This window comes from Manacus vitellinus, unplaced genomic scaffold (genome assembly GCF_001715985.3).
Source record: "Manacus vitellinus isolate BGI_N305 unplaced genomic scaffold, ASM171598v3 scaffold_4_pilon, whole genome shotgun sequence".
In the NCBI taxonomy this organism is placed as follows: domain Eukaryota; kingdom Metazoa; phylum Chordata; class Aves; order Passeriformes; family Pipridae; genus Manacus; species Manacus vitellinus.
Genome location: NW_021940604.1, coordinates 44,570,460 through 44,583,168, shown reverse-complemented (window position 1 = coordinate 44,583,168; position 12,709 = coordinate 44,570,460). Strand labels below are relative to the sequence as shown.

Genomic DNA, 12,709 nt, shown 5'->3' with positions numbered 1-12,709 from the left:
GTTTAAAGAAATCCCTTGGCATTTTCACTTGACATTAGCAGGCTAATGCAGAATCTTCAGCATGTGAAGATATGTGTATGGTTCAACTACTTTCTCTGTGATTTAGAGTAACTTGGAATTTTAGGTGCAAAATTAATTAGGTGTTTTGTGATGTCAATCTGACCTTTTGCTTTCCTACGTTGTAGTAGATCATTGATCCATTATTGTGAGCATGTCAGATGGCTTGCAGCTTAGCTCAAAACCAGGCAATTGTTGGCACAAGAACAGATGGGTAAAAGCTGGCAGAGATCAGGATGGAAATTAGAAGGTTCATAACTAACTATGGGAGCAGTCTGGTTCTGAAAAAAACTCCAGTGGGAGCTGTGGAGATGAAAGGAACAGCTCTTAAAGGTGAAATTTTATAAGCTTTTAAGATGTGTTTGTTAACTCTGGAAAGTAGAGCAGAGTTGCAACAACAGACTTCCAAAGTGGAGACATGTGGAAAGTGAACAGTGTTTATCTGTCTCCTTTTGTCTGAAATGAACATTCATACTTTCAGAAGGGAAGTCTCTGTCCTGTTAGTGGGGAGAAGGGTATCTTTTCCAGTTTGAAGGAGAAGAGGTAATTCCATGTTGCCTCAGTTGAATACATGAGAATGACTCTGCTAGTTCATCTCAAAGGCTCATCTACCCCAGCTTCCTTCTACAGTTACAGTAAGTAGATGCCTAGTGAGAATTAAAAAGTGTGTATTTGATGATTTCTCTTTGCATCCTCTGACTGTTTCTGGTTCAGAGGACTTCCTGAACTTTAGAGTTTTGGTTTATCTAATTGATAGCCCATAATGAATCTCTCTTCAACGTACTTGTCCAGTTTCTCCTTGAGGATGCGTAGACATCTTTAGTGTTCTCCCCTGGCAAATAGCTGCACAGGTCTATTACCCTTTGCATTGATTTGTTGTTGGTTCAGTCAATTCCAGCTGTTTCTAAACAGGAGTCCTCTTGAAAGGATTTTAATAATAAGAGCCCCTGCAATGTAGTCAAGTTCAGACGAGCATTACTTTAGCCACTTCTCATGGGTATGAAAGCTGTCAGCTGGAACCATTCCAGCAGCAAGAGAAGCAGAAAATGTCCTTTGAAACCTTCTGCAAGCACTAACCCGTAGAGTTAATGTGCATCCAGTGACTAGGGGAAAGTCTTACCTAAAAATTGCATGGGCCAAGGTTTTTGTGACATTCTTCCTGTTCTGTAAAAGTCCACAAAACTTTTCATGCAGCTTTTCCAGCACTGGCAGCTAAAACCAGGCCTGTTCAGACTTTGCAGTTGCTGAAAACCAAGGTCAAAAATTTGGGATCCTGCCTGATTCTGAAAATAAATATAAGAAACATGACAAGCTGAAATGATTGCCAAAGCATGCGGTGGACTGCTGCTTTGCAGACAGTAGCTAGGAAGGTTGCTGGCTTCCTTGAGAGCTCACTGGCTGTGGTGGCTGTGGCTTCTTGCTTGTCCTGCCTGTCATTTGGTAGTGTGAGTGGTGATAGACTCTGTTCTGGAGCAAATGACTGGAAACGACTTTGGTTAAAATGGGGATACCAGAGGTTTGTAGAGATGTCAGTATATGGAGCTGTGCAAGAAAAAAAAGTAAAAATTTGCCTCATACTGGTCCTAAGCAGTTCATGGAAATGCTGTCATACTATTTCAGCCCTGTGTGAGCTGTTGCAGAACAGAGCAGTGTAAACCCTCCTCCCTCAAGGTCACTATTTGATTCCCAATATTGAAGCTAAAAATCTGGGGTTCTCACTTGCATCAGGAAGACCCATGTGCTCATCCTGGTGGTCTTGGAGATTTCTTCTGAGAGATAGACATTTATTCAAGTCTGACAGGCCTGCTTTGATCCGGGAAGTGTTCCCACATTTGCCGTCTAGAATATGAATAGTGTATTTTTACAAAAACACATTTTAATCTCATTAGTAGAAGTTTTTATTATCAAGTTTATGCTTAAAGAAGCAGAGACAAATGTGTGGGACTCTTGTTTTTTTCTCATCAGGTATTCCTAGTAGGTGGGAATCTGGCAGTTGGAGAGTCAACAGTAAGCTTGGACTAAGGATGGATGCTTTTGAACTCAGAAGAATGTTAATGTAGCATGAGGGAAACTCATGGGGTATCCACCCAAAATGTAACTGTTCTTGAAGTGTGTTGAGGAATGTCTTGGCAACAGACAGAAAGAGATCCTGTCTGGTTCCAACTGGAAATTATTGGGAGGTCGTCTTTGTAGCGACCTAGCAACCTGAAGTCCTTATAGATTGCTTCTGAGAGGGAATTTTACTGGATTTTTAGCATTAGATACTTAGGTTAGAGATTTGTTTTTTTTCAGTCTGGCTACCAACAAGTGCAACTTTCCTTTTTTAGTTTACAAAATTTTCATCATTTATTGCAAGTAAATTTGATGGTGCAGCCAACCAACCTGCGTTTGGTAAAAGTAGTGAAATGCTCTGTGGCTTCTCCAAAGGTTGCATACTTGTACTCTGTTTCCTCCTTTGTTCTACTGGGACCCAAAAAGTAGTGGGATTAGAAAGTAATGCTAATTGTGTTTTTCTGGCTGAGCAGACTAAGTAAAGCTCTTAAAAGTGTTTGGATATGTTTGCAAATGCCTTACTGGAGTTTCAGTGTCCTTTGGATAATAATGCATGGTGTTATTTGATGGAATAGGCTGGACCTGTGTGCGCTCTGTGTGAGATCTGTCAAATAGTGAGCAAACAAAAAAAACATACTGGTGTTTTATTCTACTCTAGTTGGGCATGTTTGGGGAAAAATTTGAAGTCCATGTGCTTTTTGCAGGTCTTCTAATGACTAGAGCATGTGGAAACTTGGGGAAATGCATCCTAATTTCTTACAGTCTTATGGTGCTTTCTAGAAAGCTGCCTAATACAGCCAGTGAAATCTCATTCATCTTCGTGTAGTACCGTGATCAGTATATATTTAGGGCCTTTTTTTGTTTCTTTTTTTTAGCTACCTACTTAAAATCTTGTGGCAATGCAAATTTGCCTTACTGTCTTAATGGGGAAAGCAGCAAAAGCATTGGCAAATACTTTACAAACAGTAGTAATGTAAATTTTAGTAAGGAAGTTCTTCCTAATGGCAGATAATAGACTTGAATTGCCTTGTGGTGAGCCATTAGTGGAAGTGTGTCTTCCTTGTGAATTCGGATATTCAATCCGTTTTTCCCATGGTCTGATGTATAAGGTGAGTGAGTGCCAGAGTTCAGCTTCACTGTCCCAGGCCAGCAGCTGAGCTTGTTCAAACCATTGATATGTAGAGTTCCATTAATATTTTTACTGTGCCATTAAGAATTCTTCTGCACAGACCTTTTATATTTTTCTTTTCCTTTGTGTTGCTAAAAGGAGTATTTTTAAGGGTCACAACTGGATGTTTGAAGAACATAGGCAGGGCCTTCTTTGAACATTTTGCCTTTCCTCGTGCTTATTCGTAGCCGTGCTCAGAGTATGTCAGATTTTCTTAGTCTGTGTGACCACTTCAGTCGGCTTATCCAATGCTGGTACATGTGCTGACAGTTTTTCCCTGCTGGATGTAGCCTTCCTCTTTTAAGCTCATGTATTGTTTCAGGGCTTGCTAAAAATATGTGTGATACACTACTTTAGGACTGGATAAAAGACTAGATATCTTAATGTTACCAGTGCTCCTTTTTGTGTTTCTTTGTGATTTGTGTTCTCCTAACTTGTAGTTTGGTTGCTCTCTGGAGTAAAACAGTGAGTGTTAATACATCTGAGATACTTAAGCTAATAATTAGGTGGGTGCAGCTTGGAGCAGTACTTGTCCTGTTGGGTAGTTGAACTATTTGGAGAAACAAGTTACGCCATTTAAGCTGTGAGTAGGAGTGTCTTTTACAGCATTTCTCAGTCTAATGAGAGCAAGTGTAATTTCCTTGCCTATTCTGCAGGACTGTGTGTGTCTGTAGAGCTGCCCAACAAGCAGGCATAACCTGTTCCTCCCAGCATTGGTAACATTTAGGAATTTCCACTTACTTCTTGGGTTTCTCTTCAATACTTACTTATTTGTGTAGCACCCAAAGCACAAGGCATGACTGTCTGAAATTCAAAAATCAGAGTATTTGTATGTAAGGGTATTTGAGTAAATCGAGGCTTCCTAGGGCATGCCTTACAGTAGTAGCATAAATAATCTAATGTCTGTCTGTCCCTAGCACCTTCTTTGTCCATATGTGTTCATTCTCTAATGTTGGCTTCAGCTCACTGTGACATTGGCTTTTTACCAGCAAAGATTTGTGATTTTAGAGAGCCATATAGTGCTGCTTTTCAAGTTATTTTACAGATGGCACATTATTATTTATTTGTGGTTCTTAGACTTGAATGAGATCCAGTTACCTTCTTTGGAAAGCCTTTTATGTATGTCTCTGATGTTTAATCTAGCGTTGGACTCTCAGAAGGGTGCTTCACGAGGAATTGTCCTTAGCTGAAAAACCAGTCCTTTCAGCATGAAATGCATGTTTGAAAAAGACAGTTATCTGTCAAATTCTGTGGGGACAGCAAAATCAACAAGTTTCTTAAATGGCTGAAGCAACGGCCAGAGCTTCACTACTGTGCTTTAAATTACAATTTAAGAGCTGCTGTCCATCAGCACACCAGACATCTAACTGATACCCAGTTTTTAGCTTTCACAATTTTTTCAGCAGTCTTGTCTGTGCATGGAAAAGATAAAGATTGCCAGATTACTTTTATTTCTTTTGGATGCTAAACTTTAAATTATGAGATTATTCATGACTGGCAGGAAGGGTATTTTGAAAGTTCCCTACGTGGTAAATAAAAAAAGCTTTCCTCCGCCATACACAGTCTTTATTCCTCCCCTGAAAATATACAGATGGTCTCTTACTTGAACATGATCTTGAAATCCTGAGAATTCAACAAAAGATCATAGAAATATAATGATTTGTAGTATCCCCATCATTCACAGCCTTCCCTTCCCCTTTTTTGTTTTTTTTCAAGAGGACTGCACAGTCTCTGATGCAAGAAAGTAGGATAGTCTTATTTTGGCTTTAGAAACTTTTAACGTGGGGAGGGTGAATTTCTTTAGATGGGAAGGATATTCTGATGCCTATGACTGATGAGTCTGGTTTACCCCCAAGCTGCAAGCAGGCTGAAAGGATCTGTGGACCTTACTACTGAAAGGGAATTACCAGGTAAGCAGAGAACTTTTCCTCTTAACGTTTGCAGCTAGCAGGTAGAATGCTGGAACAGGCATTTCATTGTGAAAGTGAAAATAATGAAAAGAATAGAACGGATGTTGCTGCAGTTAGCATTGTTTTGCAGAAAGATTTGTTATAGGTGTGCTTTTCAACAGTCATGGAACCATAGATATCCAGAGATTTCACGTTAGTCACTGAATGTGGTGGTTTTGCATATATATGTTTAATTCTAGAGGTTTTGAAGTTTTCAGCAGTCTCTGAACCAGAGTCTCTAATGTTGATTGGAATAGGAATAGCTGGAGAGAGTAAAAGGTCTTCAAAGGGCAGGGTGACATGCTCAATGCAGATGATCCAGAAGCAGATCAGAATGGCATGCTAATCCTGATAACAGATTCCTGGGCCAGTCCTTGACTGTGTTTTTCTTAGTGTATGCTTGGATGTCTCAAGTGTAGATTACACATCTGGTAATCACACAGAATGGAAAATGTTCTTAAAATTGTGTGGAATAAGACAACGTAATTCTGTTTTCAGGTTTAGCATAGTAATGTCTGATTAACATATGGTTTTACATGATTCAGCAGAAGTGAGGGGGAGGGTTATCTTGCAAATACATAGGAGAAGAACTGGATGTAGGTGGTCTGGCCAGGCTGATATAAGTAGTATTAAAAATAGTATTAAAAGCTCTTATTCTGGTTTATCTGGATTTAGCATGGCAAGTAATATTTACAGAGTCTGAGTTGGTAGAGCATTCAGTGATAATCACGGCTGTTTGGTAACTGCCAAAACTGGATGTAAAGGAACTCAGAAGTTTACTTCAGGAACTCTTTAACAATGTAACAGTGAATGCAGTGCCGTCTGGCCTTTAAGTAAGAGATATTGCATCCTGTATGTTACACAAGAAAAAAAATTGGCACATATTTAGCGGTATTTTTTTGAAATTAAATAATTCCATTTTTATTGAAGTTGTTGAAGATTGACGTTGCATGAGTGGAATGGAAGATATTTTGAAAATGAAATCATGTTGTAATAGTGAATTGGCTTAACCTTTGCAGTCTGTGTCAGTAATCTTGATAAGCAAATTAGACAATGTTTGGTTAAAGCATTCAAAAGTGAACAGGCTGAGCTGTAATTATGAATCTCTCTTTTCTTCTTGATTATGCCTTTTGAAGGGTTCCTGTCCATTCTTTTGGTCCATGCGTGTTGCTGTGCGTGTGAGGGAGAGAGAGCAGAGCTTGAAAGCCAAGCTTATGTAGAAAGCTAGTCTTAACTAGCAGCTTAGACTACCTCCGTAACATATTTAGCGAATTCCTTGGCCATAAACTGTGGAACTTTACTCTGTTTTTAAAATTTGGATGTTACTTGTACTACTGGCGATCTGTTTAGGCTTTCCTCCAGAGAGTGGCTGAAAGATACTGGTTTTTTATCTTGTTTTTACTTGTGGAAGATCTGTAGATTTTTACAAGCCAATTAATCGTATTGACAATTCAATTCAAGTAACTAACTATGCAATGCTCTTTCTCTGGCTTTCAGTGCCTTTGCTGTGTAAGTCTAGGATGAAAAAATTATTAGCTTTACTTTTTTTGTGCCTGTTTAAAATTAGTCTTCCAAGGAAGGAGTATTTCCCTCCTGTAATTTGTGTCGACTTCTCCCAGCTCTGTAGAAAGTGGCAGGTATTAAGACCATAATCCTTAATTTCAGATTTTGTTACTAGAATTGTTCTTACTAAAATGCTACTCTGCTTGTCAAACTCCAGAAATGACCTGCTAAAGAAAGCCATATGTACCTTTCCCTTGAATATGATACACTTAAATTTGAGAGGATGTGTAATTTAGATACAAGTTACATCAAGTTACTCTGTCTCCAAAAAAGAGGAGGGGGAAAGCTCTTGAAGATGATTTCTGGATGAATGGTCTTTAATAATACTAGTGAGACCTAATAACAGTTTCATCAAACCAAATCTAGTTACCTTGCTTTCTAGTTGTTTTTTCAGCTTCCCTTGTATTCTGAGGTAGAACTATAGGACTTCATGTGTGTGAACATAGTTTGGTAGTGCCCTCATTTTGGAAATTCATACTTCCTGTAATTTCTGACTCACATAAGAATTTGCGAGATTCATTACCTAAGAATTTGCAAAAATATCTTTCCCATATTGCATGGTGTGGACAGAAGGTCTCTGTCTTTCAACTCTACCAGATTAATTTTACAAAGATTTATCAGTGCTCTTTATCATTCACACTGTAAAACAGGTTTCTGTAACCAAAGCATAACCAAGGCAGGACTGTTGTATTATTTGTAGGTTATCGTATAATGGATATGAATTGTTAGGTTCTTTCATGGTAACTTTGTCTAATTGTATGTTAGCATTATGCAGTAGTTGGAAACAAATAAGCATGTAGTGTTGAACCTTGTAAGAAGAAGGACAAAATGCATACCTTGAGCATATTGACCATGAACTACATGGTTATGTGTTCAGAGACCCTTAGGAAATTCACAAAGCATATATGGCATGTTCAGGAAGCATATATGGCTTCCCTATATGGCTAATGTTGCTTTTGTTGCATTGAAAATATCATTACACCAAAAATCCACATGGAGCTGGTTGTTCAGACACTGAGGGAAGATATGTTGCTGGCAGGTAGAGTAGTTGTGGGTGAAATACATCAGACTGAGGGAAGAACTGAAGTGGTAGTTAACTCTGCTGTAGGAACTCTTGAAACCATCCAAGTTTAAGCATCTTGGTAGAATTTGGTAGAATGGGTTGGAAGGGAACTTCAGAGATCATCTAGTCCAACCTTCCTGTTGTGGGCAGAAACTTCTTTCATTAGATTTGGTTGCTCAAAGCCCTTTACAACATGACCTTTGAATGCTTTTAGGGGTGGGGCATCTACAACTTCTCTGGGTACCCTGTAACGTGTCTCACAACGCTCACTGTAAAAAAATTTCTTCTCCAGACTGAACAATGCCAACTCTGAGCCCGTCTTCATAGGAGAGGTGCTCTAATCCTCTCACTGTTTTTGTGGCCCTGCTCTGGACCCATTCCAGCAGGTCTGTTCCTTTCCTGTGCTGGGGCCCCCAGGGCTGGATGCAGTGCTCCAGGTGGGATCTCACTAGAGCAGAGTAGAATCACTTCCCTCAGCCTGCTGGCCACACTTTTTTTGATGCAGTCCAGGATATGGTTGATCTAGGGGCTGGAGTTTAGAGATTGGTCTTTTCAGGGTCTTTGTGCAGTTGGTGATACAGTCAATGAAGCGAGGAGAAGAGAAAGAGGCTTCTTTTTGGAGTGTCTTGGAACAGGAGCCTATCTCGAAGGTACGTACTGTACCTTTACATACGTGCCGTCTGAATAAGTGGTATTTTACAATGCTATTTTATATGATAGCTTTCAGATTTTCACATTTTAAACTGCACCTAGGTTTGCTGGGAGCCGTTTCTCTAACTGGTCAAAATTTAAGAATAATGAGTCACAAATTTCCTTTAATTTTCTGACTTCTCTGTCAGATGGATCCACCTTAAACATAACGTTTCAGTCTAATGGTGCAGCTTTGCTGGTTTAAACTTAATAGACTTAGTCTGTATTTTACATTACTTGGTGGTTAGCTTCATGTTTCTTATTGGGGTCGACTTTCGTTGGATTTGGACTTAAGACCTTGGAAGAAGTAGAAAGAATAAAGAGTGTGGGGCAGTGTCTTTTTTTATTCCAGGGTAGAGTTAGGGTTGTGAGCATGCTGTGGGTGAGAATAGCTGTAGAATAAATGAAGCATTTATCCTTCAGAAAGCTGTGTCATTAGAGATGAAAACATAACCTGATAGGTAGTTTACTCCCGTAAGAAGAGAACCTCACCTGGGACTGTGGTGGGCCACAGTCTCCAAAATGCATGGAATGTGGTTGAGTGCAGAGGTGGCTGTGTGTGGGTACTTGCAAGGACACAGCTACCCAGGGAGTCCCCACAGCACTGCAGAACAGCTGCCTTCCTTGCACCGTCTTGGCACTCATACTAACCCAGGTGTTTAAGGGGATTTATTCTGTGTTGGATTAGGGATCTGTGTTACTCTCCTGGGATATTTTTAAACAAGATCAATTTCCTGAGCTGATTCACTGGCCTGGCCCAATTTGATGATACTATAAGGCTGGTTAAGATGGTGGTTCCCAAGTTCTTGCTGTTGAACATGGTTTTCCTAACAAAGATTTCTGTTTGGCCTCAGCCAAAGTGGTGTCTCAGATAAGAAAAGAAATTAAGAGATTGCACCATTTTACTCATCAACGCTTCAGTGTGATGAGGGGGGAGATAAGTAGATGGTGGGTGATGTGTAAACATAAGATTACAAAGCAGCTTGTCAGTGTGTGCATCCTTTTTGTATTCTCTTGATAAAAATGAGTCATAGGCCTCACCTAATATGAGTTTGAAGAGAAAGTGCAAAATTTAAAGGAAGATTGGACTAGGTTTCTAGAAAACCTGAAACAAAAATATAATGGCAGTCTGTGGGTATCAGTGTGAGTAAGATCAGACTCACATTCCTCTTGGAGATAAATGGTTCTCCATCACCCCTTCCCTCTTTCCCTTCACTTGTTTGGTTTCTGTGAGGATGTGAAATACCATGTCCCATCTTGACTTGTGTTTTATAGTGTTAAAATTTTTACATGTGAGTTTTCTCTTGCGTTGTTGGAATGATGGCTGCCTTATTACCTTCTTTCTGTCATTGATTTTGAGTGGTGGTAGCTGAGTTATTCTCACTTAACCTTTAATTGGGTTTGTAATAGGCTTCCACTGAAGTATCCTCACCTATATGGGATATTTAAACTGTACTTTTTCTGAAGGAATACAGAACCCACTGGGTAAAATGTGTTTATTTTAAAAGCTGGAGAGGGCTGCTGAGACTGTAATCAAAACTCCTGAGATTTCATTCACTATTTTCTGAATGCACTACAAAATATGTTTGAAATAAGGATTTATTTTTCAGACACTATCCAGAGTCAATCCATGAAAAATTTTCATTTCTTTTTGATAAGTCATATCAGTTCTGTTGTTTTTCTCTGCTTAGATAGCTGTATTGGAGTTGCATGTGAAGATTTTTATTTATTTATTTATTTATTTATTTATTTTTGGTTTACTGAGCTGATTTTTTACTGGGGCTAAGTAATGATCCTGTAGTTCAGTATGTTGGTACTGTTTGAGATGAAAAAAAATTAAATTTTTATGGTGCAAATGTAAGGGCTTCTTTTTTTTTTCCTAAGGTGTACACACTTAGACTTAATGTGTTTCAAATTTAGTGGAATTCTTGTTTCTAAACTAGATTTTATTTAAGGCCTAGCCACTGTCCCGCTTCTGTGCACACTGGGATGGAACATATTCTGTTGCAGAAAACTCCTTATTTGCAATCACCATATCTGATTTTTGTTTTTCCCTGTGATGGTGGAGGATTAGAGCAGATTATAGTGTTGGGATAATGTCTGACTCCTTGTGTTCCATTTAGTCATAAATAAACCCCTGAGAAATCTGAATGTTGCTATGGTGATGTTAGTAAAAGCCCGGGATATGGAGTAAGTGAGCCGCTTAGAAGCATAATGTCACTCACAGTAATGAGCAGGCGTCATTAGAGCAGTGATGGGTTTACCTGGTGCTCTGTAACTTTGGTAGCCCGTGACAGATTCTGAAAGCAAGTAAGTGAATGCAATTCAAATGAGTATGCTCTGTTCAGTAAATTGCAGCTACAGACCTCTTAACAAATGGAAATTTGTGTTTTGTCTGTTTACTTTCTAGCTTTAATCTATTGCCTATCACAGAGAAACATGCAAGAACCTAGTCTTTGTATTCTGCCTTTCCCATCAGGGACTGGTTGAACTAAAACAACAAAAAACTACTTTACAGCAATTTTGTTTTAAACTGTGTAAACACACACTTCTGAAAAGTAAGATTGTATTAAAATGTGTTTGTTTGTTTTTTTTAGTCTTTATAACCTGGCTTCACTGGAACTGAGAGAAAACTTGCTGACGTATTTACCTGAGTAAGTGACATTTTGTATGTTTGATTATATTAACAAAATGTTCTTATTCTTAAAATCTGCTAACATGTGAAACTGAATGACAGCTAGAAAAATATTCAGTGCCAATTGACGACATGTATGAGACACAGTGTTCTTTTAGCCACATCTAGTTACATCCATTATTCCTAGTTGTACTTGATTATTTACTGGAGCTTGCAGTTTGTGTGGATTGGCTTTGCTCTATAAAAAATATTCAGTATAGAACGCAGCAGCACCAAACACTTCTTGCACTCATTGAACAAGCGTGTCTGCAGTGGGAGTGGTGGTTTGGGTTGTTCTCATGCTGAAATTTCATAACCGTGAAAGTAGGGTAACAAGATCTTGGAGATTTCCACTCTAGACCTTTTAAATAAGTTTTTGCGTTTGGGGCTGAGTAACCAAAAGCTTCTAAAACCTGGAGGCTTCTAAAGCCTCAGTAGCAAACTAGGCCTACTGATGTCTGAAGTCTGACTCCACCTACTGTGATTTTTGGGGGAAAAAGTTATATAGGTGTCTCTGTGTTATCTGTGGCAGAGGACTTTGTGGTCTTTTGTAAGATGAATTTCGTATCTTATATTTTGGGAATCCTTTTTGTCTGTCTAGAAGAAGCCTTTTCTTTCTCTAATGAAGGAGCTTCCTTCCTTCACTAACTGGCTGCTTCTTGCAGGAGCTTTGGTGACTCCTATTTTGCTTGTTTAGATAATCTAATAGATACTGTAAAAGATTTAACCTATTTTAATCAGAATCTCATCCCTAGTTGCTTTGGGTTCCTTTTTTTCCTGTCAGTCTACCCACTGCCTTGGTTGTGGCTGTTTATAGCTGTGAGCCACAAGGCACTTTAAATGTCAGTGATCAGAAGATAGGAATTGCTAAGTTTTGTCATGTAGTGTCAGAAGGAAACTATCGCGAATATTGACAGTTTTATTGCTCCTGGAAAATTCTGGCTGCAAGTAATATAGTTGAGAAGTCTTGCTGGCTTTCATGCTACTGTGACTTTGGGGAAGGTAAGCAACAGACTGTTTTTGAAGGAGAAGGGTGGCTCTCTGTGTCTGTTTATGTTCAGAGAACTTCTTTTACATCCTTTTGGACTTCCCTCTGTTTACAGTCTTGAATCCAACCTGAAATACTTCAGAAAAGGATGGATCATGCTGAGAAGATAAATAATGGATTTATTGAGTCTTGAGTCACATAGTTACACTATGAGGAATTTTTGTCCAGTTGCATAACTGTAAATTTCCCCTAAAAATAAATCTAACTAACTGTACTAGACTATGTGGCATTTCCCACCCCAAGGGACTTACGGTTAAAAAAAAAAGTAATGATTTGATTGCCTGTTCTAAGTTTTAAGTTTCAAAGAAATACAGTTAGACTGACAAACCAGATTATTTTTTCAGTAAGGTATTACTGCATATAGTCTATGCCTGGTAAAATAGCTGTCTGCCTTCAGTACATTGTAATTTGAAATTCAAGTTTCAGTAAAATGAGCTCATTCAAA

General features: G+C 38.8%; 1 protein-coding gene across 1 annotated transcript in view; it reads left to right on the top strand.

Moving 5' to 3' along the window:
• The window catches only part of LRRC1 (leucine rich repeat containing 1), a 66,274-nt gene that overhangs the window by 32,491 nt on the left and 21,074 nt on the right, over positions 1-12,709 (top strand). The window contains exon 6 of the mRNA XM_018077804.2: positions 11,140-11,196. Coding sequence (XP_017933293.2) covers positions 11,140-11,196 — 57 coding nt within the window. The remainder of the gene's footprint in view (positions 1-11,139; positions 11,197-12,709) is intronic.